The sequence below is a fragment of the Pieris brassicae genome, chromosome 9, assembly GCF_905147105.1.
Source record: "Pieris brassicae chromosome 9, ilPieBrab1.1, whole genome shotgun sequence".
NCBI lineage: Eukaryota > Metazoa > Arthropoda > Insecta > Lepidoptera > Pieridae > Pieris > Pieris brassicae.
The window spans coordinates 3,491,295-3,507,654 of record NC_059673.1 but is presented as its reverse complement, the minus strand read 5'-3'; the positions used below and the strand labels follow the sequence as shown (position 1 = coordinate 3,507,654).

The 16,360-nt window shown below is 33.4% G+C and overlaps 1 protein-coding gene across 6 annotated transcripts in view; it reads left to right on the top strand.

The window, feature by feature from the left end:
• Positions 1-15,152, top strand: part of LOC123713977 (beta-arrestin-1) — a 73,206-nt gene extending 58,054 nt beyond the window's left edge. For 4 of the 6 annotated variants that reach the window (XM_045667911.1, XM_045667908.1, XM_045667909.1 and 1 more), the window contains 10 exons: positions 781-876; positions 4,497-4,557; positions 6,355-6,497; positions 6,802-7,028; positions 8,857-8,989; positions 9,460-9,620; positions 11,170-11,313; positions 12,150-12,236; positions 12,356-12,475; positions 12,728-15,151. In XM_045667911.1, the coding sequence (XP_045523867.1) occupies positions 805-876; positions 4,497-4,557; positions 6,355-6,497; positions 6,802-7,028; positions 8,857-8,989; positions 9,460-9,620; positions 11,170-11,313; positions 12,150-12,236; positions 12,356-12,475; positions 12,728-12,818 (1,239 nt within the window). In that variant the 5' untranslated portion in view covers positions 781-804 and the 3' untranslated portion in view covers positions 12,819-15,151. Of the gene's footprint in view, positions 1-780; positions 877-4,496; positions 4,558-6,354; positions 6,498-6,801; positions 7,029-8,856; positions 8,990-9,459; positions 9,621-11,169; positions 11,314-12,149; positions 12,237-12,355; positions 12,476-12,727 lie in introns of all 6 variants that reach the window. The other 2 variants (XM_045667906.1, XM_045667907.1) reach the window with 2 other exon arrangements.
• Positions 15,153-16,360: the final 1,208 nt, after the last annotated feature.

Here is a 16,360-nt window from a genome sequence, read left to right as displayed (position 1 = left end):
TTGGGAAGCGTAGAATTTGTACTGTACACTGTATTTGTGTGTTGTTGTATAATAAAGATACACATACAATTTCTAGATATTTTCGAAATGCAGTAGTGTACGTTCCTTTGTTTTTCTTAATTTTATTGTGTATGTTGTCGCTGTATAGAGTTACCACTGTATGTGCAATATAAAGGTAACACTGGGCTAGCTAGGGAGCCGGAAACAGTTGTAGAAATGACCCGATTCAACGATTTATGTTCGAATTCCAGTTCATTTCCGGTACCGTATAGTCTCAACTAACATCCGGTTGTCTAAAGGCCCACACAATATTGGCACGTCTTAGACTATAGAGCGAATTTATACACAATATTAAATATGGTATGGTAAATAATAACTGATAGCTGTTTAATATTTTATATAATCATTCTTGATTAGCAATTAATTATAAGGCAGAGCCTTGGGTGCGTACTACTTTACTCAGTCAAGCACCGTTTACGCGTGTCTTGCGCGCCCTTAATATTATTGCTTGTGAGGCGGATATATTTAGTTGCATACAGGCTGAATTCACCTGAATTGCATTATTTATAATTAGTTATAAATAGGTTTAGGTTAAGGAAGTAATGAAAATAAATAAATAAATATAATTAAGCATACGAAACATTCGTACATTTTATTGAGATTTTTTCAAAAATACATAACTTTTTTTAAATCTTAGGACGTGTATAAAAATCTTATATGTTTGATTGAAACGTATAGTTTAACGTGTTGGTTTTAATGAATGTTGATATTTGTCCATAGAAGAGTGGCGGGAGCGGCACAATAATGGACGACGGGGGCAGCAATAAGCAGCGGCAAGCGACGCGTGTCTTCAAGAAGAGTTCGCCCAATGGAAAGGTAAGTTCTTCGAATCATGATGTAGTGGCATCTGTCTGCTTTAAGACAGTCTCTCTCTGACCACTATTCCCGAAAAGAACTCAAAACGACGAGTTTTGTAAATTATAGTTTCGTGTATTACAAAAACCTTTTTATATCTCCGCCTAGTTTAAAATTTATAATGTTAATTCATGCGTGATAAATGAACACTTTATTGCCTGTATGTTTCTTGGAATGGCCATAATTATATTTAATGAACCATTAATTGTGTTGATTAGATATGTTATATCGTTAGATGAAGTATGGTGATTACTGACTCAAGGTTATTATCGACATACATCTCTCGGTAATTTGATTTTTTTTCGGGTCTCTTGAAAAATACTCGATTAGTTGAATAAAATCAATGTTAATTGGGCCCCTCGGTAATTTGTAGTTGAAGGATATAGTCTTATCATGCTCGCCAAAATGCAATAATGTGTAGTCCGGCCTTCTTTATCATACATAGTCCTGTCAATTGTTTTATAAATACTTTGAACAATGATATACGGATAAGTCTCAAAAAAGAATACGAACTTCCTTTCGGAATAGCAACAATTGTGATTGTATATATAATTGTTAATACATTATAATAATATATAAATCTTATTTACTGTAATTCCCCCTCCCCTCGTGGTTGTTTAAACGCTTGGTATGTTGAACTCTTGGTAATTTATAATTTATATCTGGTCCCTTGAGTTTCAAATTGTCCAGAGTCGACTGTAATATTAACCAGCGTATAATAGGTGTCATATAACAACATATATACAAAAATTAAACGAGACTTACATTCGATACATTAAAAAATTAAAAGTATTGTGTTTTAAAATCATTAGATTTGTTGCTGAGTTTTCAGGAAAGTTTGGAAGTTTATTTTTCTTTTCATTATTGTGTTTGAATAAGGCTTGTACGTCATGCAAATCTTTACCGCGTGCAAGGTTTAATGAAATTATTAAAACTTGTTGTAAGATACTTTTATTTACATATTAAAGTGTTTGGTTTGAATTATTATTAATTGTTAAAAGCAGTGTTGGCCTAGTGGTTTCAGTGTGCGACTCTCATCCCTGAGGTCGTAGGTTCGATCCCCGGCTGTGCAACAATGTTTTTTTTCTATGTGCGCATTTAACTTTAGCTCGAACGGTGAAGGAAAACATCGTGATGGAGCCGGCTTGCCTTAAATACAAAACGTCGACGGCGTCAGGCACAGAAGGCTGATCACCTATTCTATATCCTATTCGATTAAAAAAATGATCATGAAACAAATACAGAAATCTAAGGCCCAGAGCTAAAAAGGTTGTAGCGCCATTGATTTATTTTTAGGTTTGACCTTTGAATTATAAATAGTACAACCTTTTTTATATGTAGCTTATCCGAAATTAAACACGAAGATATGTGGCGCTGCAAACTTTGGTTGGCCACAGATATTGTAATCTGTTACCTCTTTTTATAATAGACAAGACAACTTAAAAAAATTAAATGTTAGGTTTTAGGAAATTACTAGGAAAGTTTACAAAAGACAGTAAGTAAATTTTCAAAACGAATAATGAAGAACTGAAATTTGTATCCCAAATCAATTAAATGATGTTCAGTGTTCCCCGCTTGGAAACACTTTTTTTTTCCTCTTTTTTTCGTGGGGAATTGCGTTACGCATAATCCTCCCGTAGTGGTGGTGGAGGGTTATGTGGGACTCGCTGCTGTGCATACACACTAAAGCCCCACGGCGCCACCAGCAATCGCCCGAGGCAGGACACGGTAACAGCCTTGTCTCTCGGTCCTCTACGGCCACGAATGATGTGGCCAATTCACCCTGTTTTGTAAAGCTGGGGGAGGCCGGGTACAATGCTTGCCTACCGCTGGGTAACAGTGATATAACTTTGTATAACACTAAGGTATCTGAATCCACCGTTACCAGATTTGCTTAACAATTTAGCTTTTAGTTTCGCTGTTTAAGTTCGTTAAGTGTTCGTCGTATAGCGATTTTATGTAAATATAATGTCGTGTCTTCACGGCTATCTTCGTGACTAAACATTATCGTAGGCTATTAGATACGACTGTCACGCGAAATAACGATTAGATGACTTGTTACTGCCCATGGCTTTGGCGGGAAGTGTCATCTCAATTTGCCACACAGCTAAACGGCATGTTATATTATAACAAACGCTACATTCCTCTATAGAAAATATCAGATGGTAATGAAAATAAAAAGTTTGAGTTAAAAGACAATTATGGAAGTTACCAAGGGGAAGGAGACACTACAAAAATATAGAAAATATAGAATCGTTAGCAGGAAGCGAAAAGAGAAAGAGTGGTAGATCTTCTGGAAAACGTTAAGGAAGGAAGTTATGAGAAAAAATATAAATATAATGAATTTAAATTGTAATGTACAATAATAATAATTAGCTAATAATTTTCAACGGTCCACATTATAAAGAAAAATGTTCGTGTAATAGTTAAAAGTTATTTTAAATAAGATAAATTAGAACTTCGAATCAAAGCTTAGGAAGTTGTTTACAAAAGCTTATTTAAAACGCTTATTCTAAGCTTCTCTCTCTCGGTCTCTGAAACTTAAGCGCATTCAAGAAAGGTTTTCATTCATTTCAGCTGTTCATAAACGTTTATATTTGCGAATGTAAAATAAATATAAGTGTTTAAATTCTTAGTGTGTGATTTGTTTTTTTTAACAGTAATGCGTTTATTTTAGTTTACGATGAGTTAAAAGCCTTTAACTATGCGTCTCAACGAACGCGTAATTTTCACTTTGAAACATTTTCTTTTTATAATTTAAGTATATTGTTAGGATCCTTTTCGCTTAGCTCTCATTCGTTTCAACTAAATAAATAAAATAACCTCCAACATTATCTTTATAGGCTGAAACACTTGTTTTCATTAAGTTACAAAGGATCAACGTTTTCATTTCGGAATCTAATTACTTTTATAATGTCCAAATATAAAATAAAACAAATGAATACTAATCTACTACTTTAAATTGCCAATTGAATATTTATATAGTTTTCTATCGCTTATCATGTTGAATAACATAGTAGAGAGTTATTAGTTTATACCAAGTAACATCCTTCAGCACGACGCATCCAATATACAACGTCGTCACATATAATATCATTATAATATCTTCATTTTTTCCATCAGATTTTGTTCATGCATGCAATATACCTTTATTATGATTTCAAATCACGACTATATTGCTCACATATATTTTGTCAAGTTGAAGTTTTACTTTCGCATCAATCAATCTGTATATTGGTGTTAATTTTATCAAAATCCATTCATTAATTGTTGAGTAAATGATGTTTATATCCATTCATAAGTGATTGAGTAAATCCTGATTATATAGAGGCGGCAGACAGTTTCTTCCTCTTCAACGGCTCATATTTCAGTGAATTAATGTACAATTATCAAGAATTATATAGTGTTACCTTTGGCATTAATCACTTCGATTTTCAAACGAGTTATCTATTCAGTTTAAAACTTATGATGTATTGAACCATACCTTTCAGTGTCATGGAAAGAGTACCGAGTACAATTGTGAAATTGGATATATAAATAAATGAATAATAAAATTAATGATACATTTTTTTTATTTTCAGATCACAGTATATTTAGGGAAAAGAGACTTCGTTGATCACATCACACATGTCGACCCAATTGGTGAGTAATGTTTAATATCATTTACGCTTTGAAATTAATATAAGAATTTTAAAAAAATGCGTGCTCAGCCAACTTTTGACCGCGTAATTCTTGATATGATGGTTCCTACTAAAAGGTTTTAAGTTCATAGTGTTTAATTTTGTATTAAACTAATTGCCAAAGCCTAAACTAGACAATCTCGCTAATAGCTGGTTAGTTTATAGAAGTAGTTGATAATTATTTTGTGAAAATTACCTTTTCCGTCAAAACATATAGAAATATAATTAAATACAAGGCAGATGTAGAAAACCCTGTTTAAGATTTATCTGAGCAACCTTCGATGTAATAGCAAATATAAGATAACAATTTCAAATATTTATTCGAAATATTTAGTTAGATCACATCACCTTGCGTACGAGTTCGTGGTAATATTATACTTAGAATTTTCTGTACGTAGTAAACGACAAATTGTATTATTGACGCCTTAATAGCTGAATGTTTTAGCTAAATCTGTTTAAAAAAAGTCTATATGTGTTTTAAAACTGTTGCAAAGATTGTTACGGACCTAGTATCAACGGATTTACCAAGATTAATTGCAAGCAAATCAGAATCTTTATCTCTAGTAAAGTTTTGTTTTGATTCGCTTTGCAGTAGCTTATTTGAGGATGATGAGAATCACATTTAAAAAAATATTTACACACTTCTAATCTGGAGAATTAACATACAATAACATACCTAAATATTCGGTATTTACTAGATTTTTTACTAAAATTGCGGAACAAAATTCAAGTAATTAGTATTCCCACCTACACAGCTCTTAGAGTGCCACAAGTCGGCTTAATATTAAAATAGATTTCTATGAATTGCCATTAAAGGCAAAATGTCTCTATGAAGCGTTTTGTTTGAATGAACTTGGGTACTTAGAAATTTAACTTAAGACTTTAAAGTTTTATTCATTAAATGACGCTTCTCTGTAAACGAGTCGTGTGTGTAGAATAATAAAATCTATTTTAATAACATTTTAAAATATTAAGTAAGTATACATTGTCACCGTCTCTTTGTATAAATCGATAGTTTTTACTTTGTGTGATTTTTTGAAAATCTAGTTATTCAGATAAAACCCTATGCCCTCACCTTCGTAGAACAGTCTCAAGTACGAACTAGGAATAACAAACTCCTTCTTCTTCAATCGCGCTCTTCATTTCTGAAGGTCGTGTTAGCGGCTCCGCACAACTTCGCGCCTGGGTATGGGGATGGTAAGACCTGTAAGGTCTTTATTTGATCGGTCCAGCGAGGGGGGGGGGGGTATCAGACTCGAGGTCTGGTGCGATCTGACAGTCACGATAGGTTTTTCTTAACTCTAAATCCTAAGAAAATTTGCATGTATGTACACTATTTGTGTACACTCACTAACACCGCTGGATCAGCGATCAGCGACCCGAAACTTGCAGCCCTCCATATCCTTTGCCACCTTCCACCAATTGCTAGCTTTCAGCTGCAGCAGGTCCTACTCCACTCTTTCATGTGTCACACATTTTCCTGTGAATTGGATGTCTTCATATCTTATTAAGTGTTTCGACATGTTTTTTATTATTGTACTACTGTACTACATTATTATTTCCATATAATTCAAATTTACGTGTATATATCTAGAGAATACAAATAAATTTCACTTACATATGCATTTTTTTGTATGTAAGCATTGCTGTTCTTGCAATACTATCTTGCAAGTTCTTTTGGCTGAACTAAAATAAATTAACGAACTAAAGTTCGAGAACGAGAACGAGAACTAAAATTAATTATAATACGTAATTTCAGATGGAGTGGTCCTAATCGACCCTGAGTATGTGAAGGATAGGAAGGTGTTTGGTCACGTGCTAGCGGCGTTCCGGTACGGTAGGGAGGACCTTGACGTACTAGGTCTCACCTTCAGGAAGGATCTCTACTTAGCTGCTGAGCAGGTAATGCGATACTTATTGTAGTATATAACTAATAATTGTAGTTCATGGCTGTATAAGCCGGAAATCTTGGATAATATTTTAACTTAGCAAGCACAGTATGACTTCACTTGTCTTAAATTACCCAAAAGCGCTAAATGGGTCTGCCTCGCTATGAAGGGTCAAGGTTATTTATGGAGTTCAATCTGTTTGGGATGATATCCGATGTTGTATATCGTTTTCCTAAGGATTCTGTAATGTTAATCTGCGTGATAACATTTATGTTTGTATTATTTAGGGTAGTTAACTCTAAACAAAAATATTTCAGATCTACCCACCGACGAACGTACAAAAGCGTCCATTAACGCGACTACAAGAACGTTTAGTACGCAAGCTGGGTCCGTCTGCACATCCCTTCTACTTCGAGCTACCTCCTCATTGTCCAGCCTCTGTGACTCTTCAACCAGCTCCTGGGGATACGGGCAAGCCGTGTGGGGTAGATTATGAGTTGAAGGCTTTCGTCGCTGACTCACAAGATGATAAACCACATAAAAGGTAATATCGATTTGGAATAACATTTTCCTCTACTAACAAATGAGCTGTACCTCAAGTTTCAAGCGTTAATATATATATGTAGGAAAAAAGGCTTGACTATCAAGAATTTGAAACTTGTCTTAAATTTGAGCAACGAGTTCTCTGTATCGTTGCTTAATTTAGGATTCTTTGATATGCGATTTGTTAAACTGTATTTATAATAACTGCATAACATATTGCAGCAGTGTTGGCCTAGTGGCTTCACAGTGCGACTCTGGGTCGTAGGTTCGATCCTCGGCTGTGCACCAATGGATTTTCTTTCTATGTACGCATTCAACATTAGCTCGAACGGTGAAGGAAAACATCGTGAGGAAACCGGCTTGCCTTAAACCCAAAAAGTCGACGGCGTGCGTCAGGCACAGAAGGCTGATCACCTACTTTCCTATCAGCTTGACGAATGATCATGAAACAGATACAAAAATCTGAGGCCAAGACCTAAAAAGGTTGTAGCGCAATTGATTTATTTTTTATAGTAAGAATAGCGTTTATTTCTTTTCCTACAATAAAGTTGACAAAAGAGAGAGCGACTTTATATGAACATCAATCTAACCTATGCAATAATTATGGTTAATAATTAATATTATGTTGATTTAATTTTCAACAATACTAGTGAATAGCTTTAACTAAGGTAATGTTCATTGACAGTCTTAGTGTTCTTTAATGTTTGACACTATGTTCACTTATATTCACTACACTATGTTTATTAACTCAAAAGGTTTAGTTGTCTTTAGGCGTTTTATTCGTCTCGTTTCAAGAAGTTCAGCATTCACATGGCTATGTAGCCTATTTCAGTAAGCTAAGGCAAGCAGTTTCGCCGTATTTAGGACTGTATCCATGTCGCAGTAAAGTAGTTAAACCAGAGAGTTAATTGAATCTCTAAACAGTTAATTAAAAATCGATTCAATCAAGTCGCTAAAGTTCCGTCAGGCAAGTGAGTGAGCGAAACGTTTAATGAGTTTCCTAAACGTTCCTAGGCAACAAGACTAACCTAAAACCCATTTACAATAAAGCCAAACACGGAATTTCAAAGCTCTCAGTTCTTCACGATCACACCGAAATAACAATAACAAATGAAATAATCATGGCGGAGTCTTGTTTTACATTGTTAATCAATACGCTGGCTGTCGGTCAGACAGATAGTTAAACGTTTTCGATGCTGCTTTATTTAAATCAAAATGCTAGCGACTTTATTGAATATTGACATTTGATTAACTGTTTAGAGCTTCAATTAACTCGCTGATTTAAAGTCTTTAATGCGACACATACACAATGTCCCGAGGAATCTTGTTCTGAAACCGTTGTATTATTTATAAATTTCTAATCGCTATACAGCCACACAACTGAATGCCACTATGTCCACACAGACATCATAATTTGTGATATATTGGCCTTCCTATTAGTCAGTACATTTCTTTGTATCTTATATATGTGTGTCTGTGTGTGTCTCTTTTGCACGTGTTCTTTCCATCGCAATTTAGCAAAAGTTAGAAAAAGTTTAGTTTTTATTCTGATGATCGCGGTAAACAAAGCACAATATAATATATTCATATAGAATATAATTAAACTCTCCATCGCTCTTATTTCGCCAAAGTTTTATTTTACAATATTTTTGTAAGTACCTGCAACTATTACATAATCCCGCCTTTAAACAAAACTGTTAAAGAAGGTAACTAAACGTTTTCGTTAAATTAAATAATGTTTAACAATTACGGTTTTCCTGTTTTTCTGAATTGCAAAAACTAAATTTAAATTGCAATCCATTTAATCTTTTATATAAACAATATTTCAGAAATTCAGTGCGGTTGGCAATTAGAAAGATAATGTATGCGCCGAGTAAGCAAGGGGAGCAGCCGTCCGTTGAGGTTTCCAAGGAATTTATGATGAGCCCGAACAAATTGTACCTAGAAGCTTCATTAGACAAGGTAAATCAATTACTGAGCCTGCCCAATCCAATTTGGTTTGCGCTCTGTGGACTGTGTCCGAGAATCGTCCAACACAGGAGTATGATACAGTTTTGATGTATGATTTGACTTTGTCAAGATTCCTTCTGGGTCTGGCCTAGCCGTGAAACTTTCAAAGGAAACATTTAGCACTAGTTTTAGATATGATAAACCACTAAATTGTTTATTTTAGCTTTTCTTTAGTTTATTTAATATATTGTCTTTGGTTAACATAGCTTTTACACATTGAAAGAAAACAATTTTTTAACCGGATTAAAGCTATTTGTATTATTATAAACACGGTGACGTCACCGCGACCACGCACGCTGTAAAGCACGCGAAACGTTGGAAAATTTAAAGTTAAAATTATGTAAAATAATTATAAGTTTATAATAATTCAAATAGGTTTATTCGGTAAATAATTGTTTTATTTAATGTATTCTTAATTCCAGGAGTTATATCACCACGGCGAGAATATAGCAGTGAACGTACACATAGCGAACAACTCGAATCGTTCGGTGAAACGGATCAAGGTGTCTGTGCGTCAGTTTGCGGACATTTGTCTGTTCTCCACTGCGCAGTATAAGTGCACTGTAGCAGAAGCCGAGAGCGAGTAAGATTTTCATTAATATTGTAATATGTAAAATTTCTCTGAAATGGCTCAGCCGATTTTCGTAAAATTATGTGAGCATATCGGTTAGGTCTGCGTTAAGGGTGGTCTACCCCTTAATTTTATTTTTTAGACATATTTTTATAATACATACGGAAATACATATACCACCCTTCTACGATCAACCCCTATTTTTTATTTTTTTATTAAAAACTTATGACTTGAACTTGTTCGGTTTGAATTTTTCATGTTGGTATGTACTAAAAAGGTAGGCGAAGTAAGTAAAATCACATAAAGGAGATTTTCGCGAGTTCGCGGGGACAGCTAAAGTCTTAAAGAAGTCTTATATTATCTTTATAGGCCAACAGCACTGTTCCTTTTAAACAGAAAAAACCAAACAATACTACTTTGAATGACAAGACATTACTTAGTTACTAACTTACTTTCATTAGTCTTCACTTCGGCCATTACAAACTGGTCCACGTACTGGCACGTCAATTAAACTTAAATCTATTATCAAGAGCTGTAAAACATTTGACATATTTGACAGCGCTAAGACGAGATTATTATCTGAAATTACCAATTAATAAATAATAAAAATATATAAACTAGATTGAAAATTAACCATAGATGGGATTAAACATTTGACTGCAACGTCATTATTTTTGATTTATAAAAAGTTTTTTGTGTAGGCAACACAAGACGCGCATCGATTTTCCATTAAATGGACTTTTCCGTAAGAATAAGAAATTTACGTCTGTGTAAGTGCGTGTGAGTGTTCCCAAACTAATTGTATTTTATTGTTTGGACTTAGTCAATATATAAATAACAGCATCCAATTTTGACTTTTAAATAAGTTTACTTGTCATTGATTATATAATTATTTGTCTGTTTTGTATTTTTGTGAATACGCAATACAGGATAAAGTGTAAATTTGAAAATGTACTTTAACATAAGGGTATAAAGTATTTATTGCTATTGACGAGACTTCAATGTAAAATTCTGAAAATATTTGTAATCATGGTATTGTCTGAAATCAGTCTAGTTGTGGAATTTCTAGAAATCTGACTTCTTAAAGTTACTTTTTTTAAAATACAAATGATGAAGACAGCCATAATGATAGAAATATTAACTAGATGTTGAAGTTTTCAAAACTAAGATTTTTATGTGAACAAACATTTATGTAGCAATGTTGCCCTAATGGGCGTACACCTTTAAACCCAAAAGTCGTGCGTTCGATTCATGGCTGTTCACAAATGGACTTTCTATGTGCGCATCTAACAACCGCTCTTACGGCAAAGGAAAACATCGTGAGCATATATTGTCTTTTGTTAAAATAGCTAAACTATAATAATAATAATACATAGCTTTAATCCGTTCAAAAAGTGTTTTTCTTTATCGTGAGCATATGTCAGACACAGAACGCTGATCACCTGCTTGCCTGTTAAAAACAAAACGATCACGAAATACAGACAGGCCATGACCAAAAGTTGTAAGAAATGGTCAGATTTTTTTTATTTTATGAGGGTAGTTTTCAGTAACGTGTTTTCAGAGAGGGCTGTCCAGTGGGTCCAGGGTTTACGCTGAGCAAGGTTTTCACGTTGACTCCACTCCTGGCAAACAACAAGGATAAATGGGGTCTAGCACTCGACGGACAGTTAAAGCATGAGGACACCAACCTGGCTTCCAGTACGCTGTAAGTCTACAAGAACTGTGTTATTCGAAACTATCTTTCAGAATGATTTCATTTGTGTCAATTGGCGTTTAATTTTTTATATTTTGTTAATATTTTATCCACATGCAATATAATAAAATAAAAATAATTATCGCTATTTCCAATACTGTCGTAACAAAATTAACCATTTCATAGATAAAAAAAATCAATTTTTTCGAAATAAAAAACTAAAAAATTGTCTGACAACCGATTTTTATTAACAATTTGGTGCTTAAGTCCTCAAATTATCGCAGTGTTCTATTCACAAATAAATTCAATTTCAATCAATAAAAGTCAAAAGAGTAGAGTCAATTTACAAAATGACATTTGACACTCTTTAAACAACGCGATTTAAATGAATCGACACGAACTTCAAAAATGTATGAATCAAGATCAGTTATTATGATAAAGTACTTATGTTGTATTTTATAATTAAAATAAAAAGTCTGCGGTTCTACATATTTTTGTATAAAATTTCAAGTGTGTGTTTTTTTAAAGAAAACAAAATCTTTCAAGGAACAAGGAAACATCTGAGTGTTTATTTACCGTGAAATATTCGTTCACAAGTAGTCATTTAGAGTAAGTTGTTGTGTTTAAAAAGTAAAACGGTGAGAGTAAACACTGACGCCACATTGTATCCAAGTCCAGTTTCCCTTAAAACAGTCATCATTTGTTACGTTTGGAACAGTTTATTAGAGTTTTAATGTACATATATAATTGAAATTGAAAAAGGCAGCAACTGTTTAGTTCCAACTTCCAAAAAAATAAATGATTATTTTTGCAGTTACACAATTACAAATGACATTATTGTATTACAGAATAGCGGATCCCGCGCAACGCGAAAATCTCGGTATTATTGTACAGTACAAAGTAAAGGTTAAACTCTGCTTGGGGCCACTTGGAGGGTAAGTGTTTTTTTTTATATCCTAATGTCAATGTCAAAATCATATATTCATACAGGTAACACAATGTACTCTTAAGAACTGAGGACTTCATATCATATCTTCATCATTTCTTAATCCAGGGACCTTAGCGCAGAGCTACCCTTCATCCTGATGCATCCGAAGCCCGAAGAGGAGCCTCCCCGTTTAGCTCAAGATCCCACACCCGCTGATCATGACCTTATACAGCTTGACCCTCAACCGTGAGTAGCATAATTTTTTCTTTATTTTTTTCATAATGTTTTTTTAACATAACAACACATACCTATTTTTCAAGTAACAATACACATAGTTTATAATAAATAAATGTATTGGAAAACTAAAGTCCATGGGTATGGAGACAATTTCTGTAATTGTCAATTGCTTCTGTAAACGAAATGTCCGTTAAGTAATGTCATCTGTCATACTGACAACCCGTATATATACAAATGTATTTAAACAAAATGTTTTATAAGTAGAAATGAAAACGGCCAAGATCAAGACGACGATATAATTTTCGAAGACTTCGCTCGACTCAGGCTGAAAGGGGCTGATGCCGATGCCTGAACCTTATACTAACTTTGCTCTCTTGTCTACATTATTTTACTTATTTCACGCACAACTGCAATGTTGTATTAAATTCCCCTTACTTATAAATTCTCTGTTATATTGTTTGAAATCCTTTTTAAAAATCATATTCTTATAAGTAAAGGGATATAATGACTTAATGCATTACTATTCTTTAAATTTAGTCTATGACATTATTAAATTCTCGGTGAATGTCATAATGACTTTATCGCTTTGTCTTTAAGTATGTTATAATGCATAATCGTTTAGTGTAGTCTAATTGACTTGGTTATAGATATAAATTTGGTGTTCGAATGTAAACAGATAAAATATTATACAAATATGTTATCTGTGCTATGCCTAAAATAAAATAAAAATGTGTTTATGAGTATTTTATTACCTACATGAAATTTTACGCACTTTTTGTGGTTTTAGCGTCGTAGAGTTAAAATAATGTGGTAAGGGAGCATTTTGTATAACCAAGCAAAAACTGTACAGTGTACAGTCACAATATATTAATATGAAGATTTATTTTTATCGGGGTGGACATTAAATTACCAAAAATATTTTAATTCCGCACATAGGTATTATAATTTAGCTTTATAACGAGTACAATTTTATTTGTTAATTTAAAATATTGGCCATTGTTTTTATATAGTTGTAGTAATGTTTTGGTAATGTGCATTTAATAGATTAAATTTACCTCAATGTTTACTTTATGTATAGATAATGTGTAATGAACAAAAAGATTATTCACGCTCAAAATCTCGTTTAGAAACTAAATCACGCCACAGATATACTATTTTTTTTAACCACAGAGACGAATCAATCATCATCGGTAATTTAGAAAACTTAAAGTAAATTTATATTATTGACATCATTATGTATATGATACGAGAGAACGATTTTGATGAAACATGGACTGTTCCTTAGTCGCAATGTTTTTGTAATCACGGATCTTCTTGATATGTCTCAGCAATTACAGCCAATATGACATTCCAATACGACATTTTAGTCAAAATAATCTTTTAAAGCTGTATTTAGCTTTAGCATTCGTCTCTTTCTATATTGTGAAAACTGCGATGACATCTTAAATTAGTGAAATAATATTGATTTAGTTTGTAAATAAGAAAGAATTCATAAATATTAATTGTGTCAGGTGAAATCGCAACTTAAACAACCGTTCAAATATCGCAACGAAAGTCTTGTACAGTCACAAATTAATCAGTTTCATTTCGATAATTTTTCAGCATTAAAATAAGTGCACAAATTTTAAGCATCCTTAAATTGTGTCGTTACCTTGGTAGTCAATTACATTTGCAATGAAGTCCGCGCTGAATGAAAACAAAAGCAGCTGATTTGCACTTTGAATTTTGGATAAACGTTTTTATATTTAATTCTCGTGCAAACTACAAATTTGGTACAACAATACACGAAAGTTAAATGTAGAATTTTGTTTTTTATGGCAACCCCGCGCGGAATTGCCAGAAGTAAAATTGTGTATTTCCTTTTCTGTAGTAATTATAATAATTTATACATAATGATAGTTAAAAATAGTTAAATGTGAATTGAACTTATGATGTAAGTGATAAAGAAACATATTATTGTCAGTATATTGGTATAATGAATGTCGTAAAGATATACGCATTAGTTACGATTATCTTGTTGCTCTGAAGTTGGTACTTTCAAGTGATCAATTCAAATTTGTTTCAAATATTTATGTTGGATATAAAACCAGTCAACTATCGCAGTTTGTGTTTCTGTGAAACATATTACATGCAGTCGTACAAGGATTTTTTGGCAGTGGAAGCATGGATTATGCAAGGTGTTGCGATTAAAAATAAACCTTTTTTCTGTAGAGATTGGGATTTTATTAGCGAGAACAAGTCAGACCACATGCCAAAATAAATTTGTAGCACTGCACTGCTGACATTTGTCTTAATTGTCATATTAATGTGTCGCTAACTTCAGAGCATAATATTTTAAGACTCTGTTATCTAATTGGAACTATTGGGTGTTGTGCAACAAGAAACATTTGAATTATATATACATATATATCAGAGGCTTTTAACATTTATTTTATAAATGTACAGTTGATAAAAATTTACTTTAAATTTTCACTTTCATAATGTGTATTTGAATTATTATATAAATGTGTTGCATTGGCAATGTACAAAATATTATATTACTATGTAGCTAAGGATATACATTATACCTATTAATATAATATTTACTTACGTTAAAAGTGTATTTCGCAACAATGCAAAACAATGTTGTTGGATTGAATTAAAATACCTTATAATTTTTCATCGAAAACTTTTTGATGTACCTTTTTTTCAATTATCAATAAAATATATTAACAATTATGTATAAAATTGTTTTATTTCTTTATACTTTAGTAATTTGGACATCATTTGGGACGTTTCATCAGTTATTGAATATGTTCTAACTGACTCAAACTTCTTAAAGTCGAGATACCCATTTCGATTTTCATGATTTATAGTTAATAGTCTAAAGAAGTATAAGAGTATGTATATAAAAATCTTAACAATCTTAAATCGGTTTAGTCTTGAAGAATTCCAGCTGGTACAGAGCTGACAAAACTAAGAATTAAGAAAAAGTTAGTTGCAGCCCCCATCCCATAACAAATAAAAATTGTCATTATCTACATTCCGCACCACAGACTAGAAATATATAAGATCGGTCTTAGTTCTATATTATATGCAGGGCTGCCAGATTGTAAATTTGTATACAAATTATAATTAATTGGTATCGCCTGCTTGGTATGAGATCTGAGTGCTTGAATCCAATCTCAATTCACGCTCGATTGCGCCATATATTTCCGTAAGCACATAGCCGCCATTCGCAAGAAGGAATCTTTTGTCCTCGCTCACCTCTAGTTCCTCCTAAATAAAAGAAGACACATTTCCCTTAGACATAAGGGACATTATACACTATCTGTATCCGACCGTGCATGGCCTACGCTAGCACAGTCTTCGCGCATTTTGCCCCTTCCCATATCCACCGGCTACAGGCGCTCCAGTCGTGACAATGGAGTACTCTACCAAAGCCAAAGCATAGCAAGGATGAAGTTGGCTTCGATTTCGTCGTCCATTTCGACAAGGCTATCATCCAACCCGTTGGAGCGTAATAGCATCAATTATTACCCCTTCCCGACAAAACACGCCCGAAGGAGGCGCCGACATGTCCTAACAGATCCGGATGATCCAATCACGATAGATGAATTGAAATGAAATAGCACGGATGACAAATTAAAGTCCTTCAGGCGATTTACCACTCTACGACGGCCCAAGCTGAGAAACATTGCGGTCGAGCTACGCTCGTCAGAGCAGCGCGAGCTGAGCTGTAAAGGCCCTTAATGCCAACAGTACATTCCATAAAAAATCCCATCTCATTTGAAAATGGACTAACATGAGTCGCATGACGACGTTTGTAAAAAAAAATACTATCTATCTATCTAGTATTTTCACGTCAAAATAACAGATATATTTATATGTTATTTATTATAAGCACAGACCCGT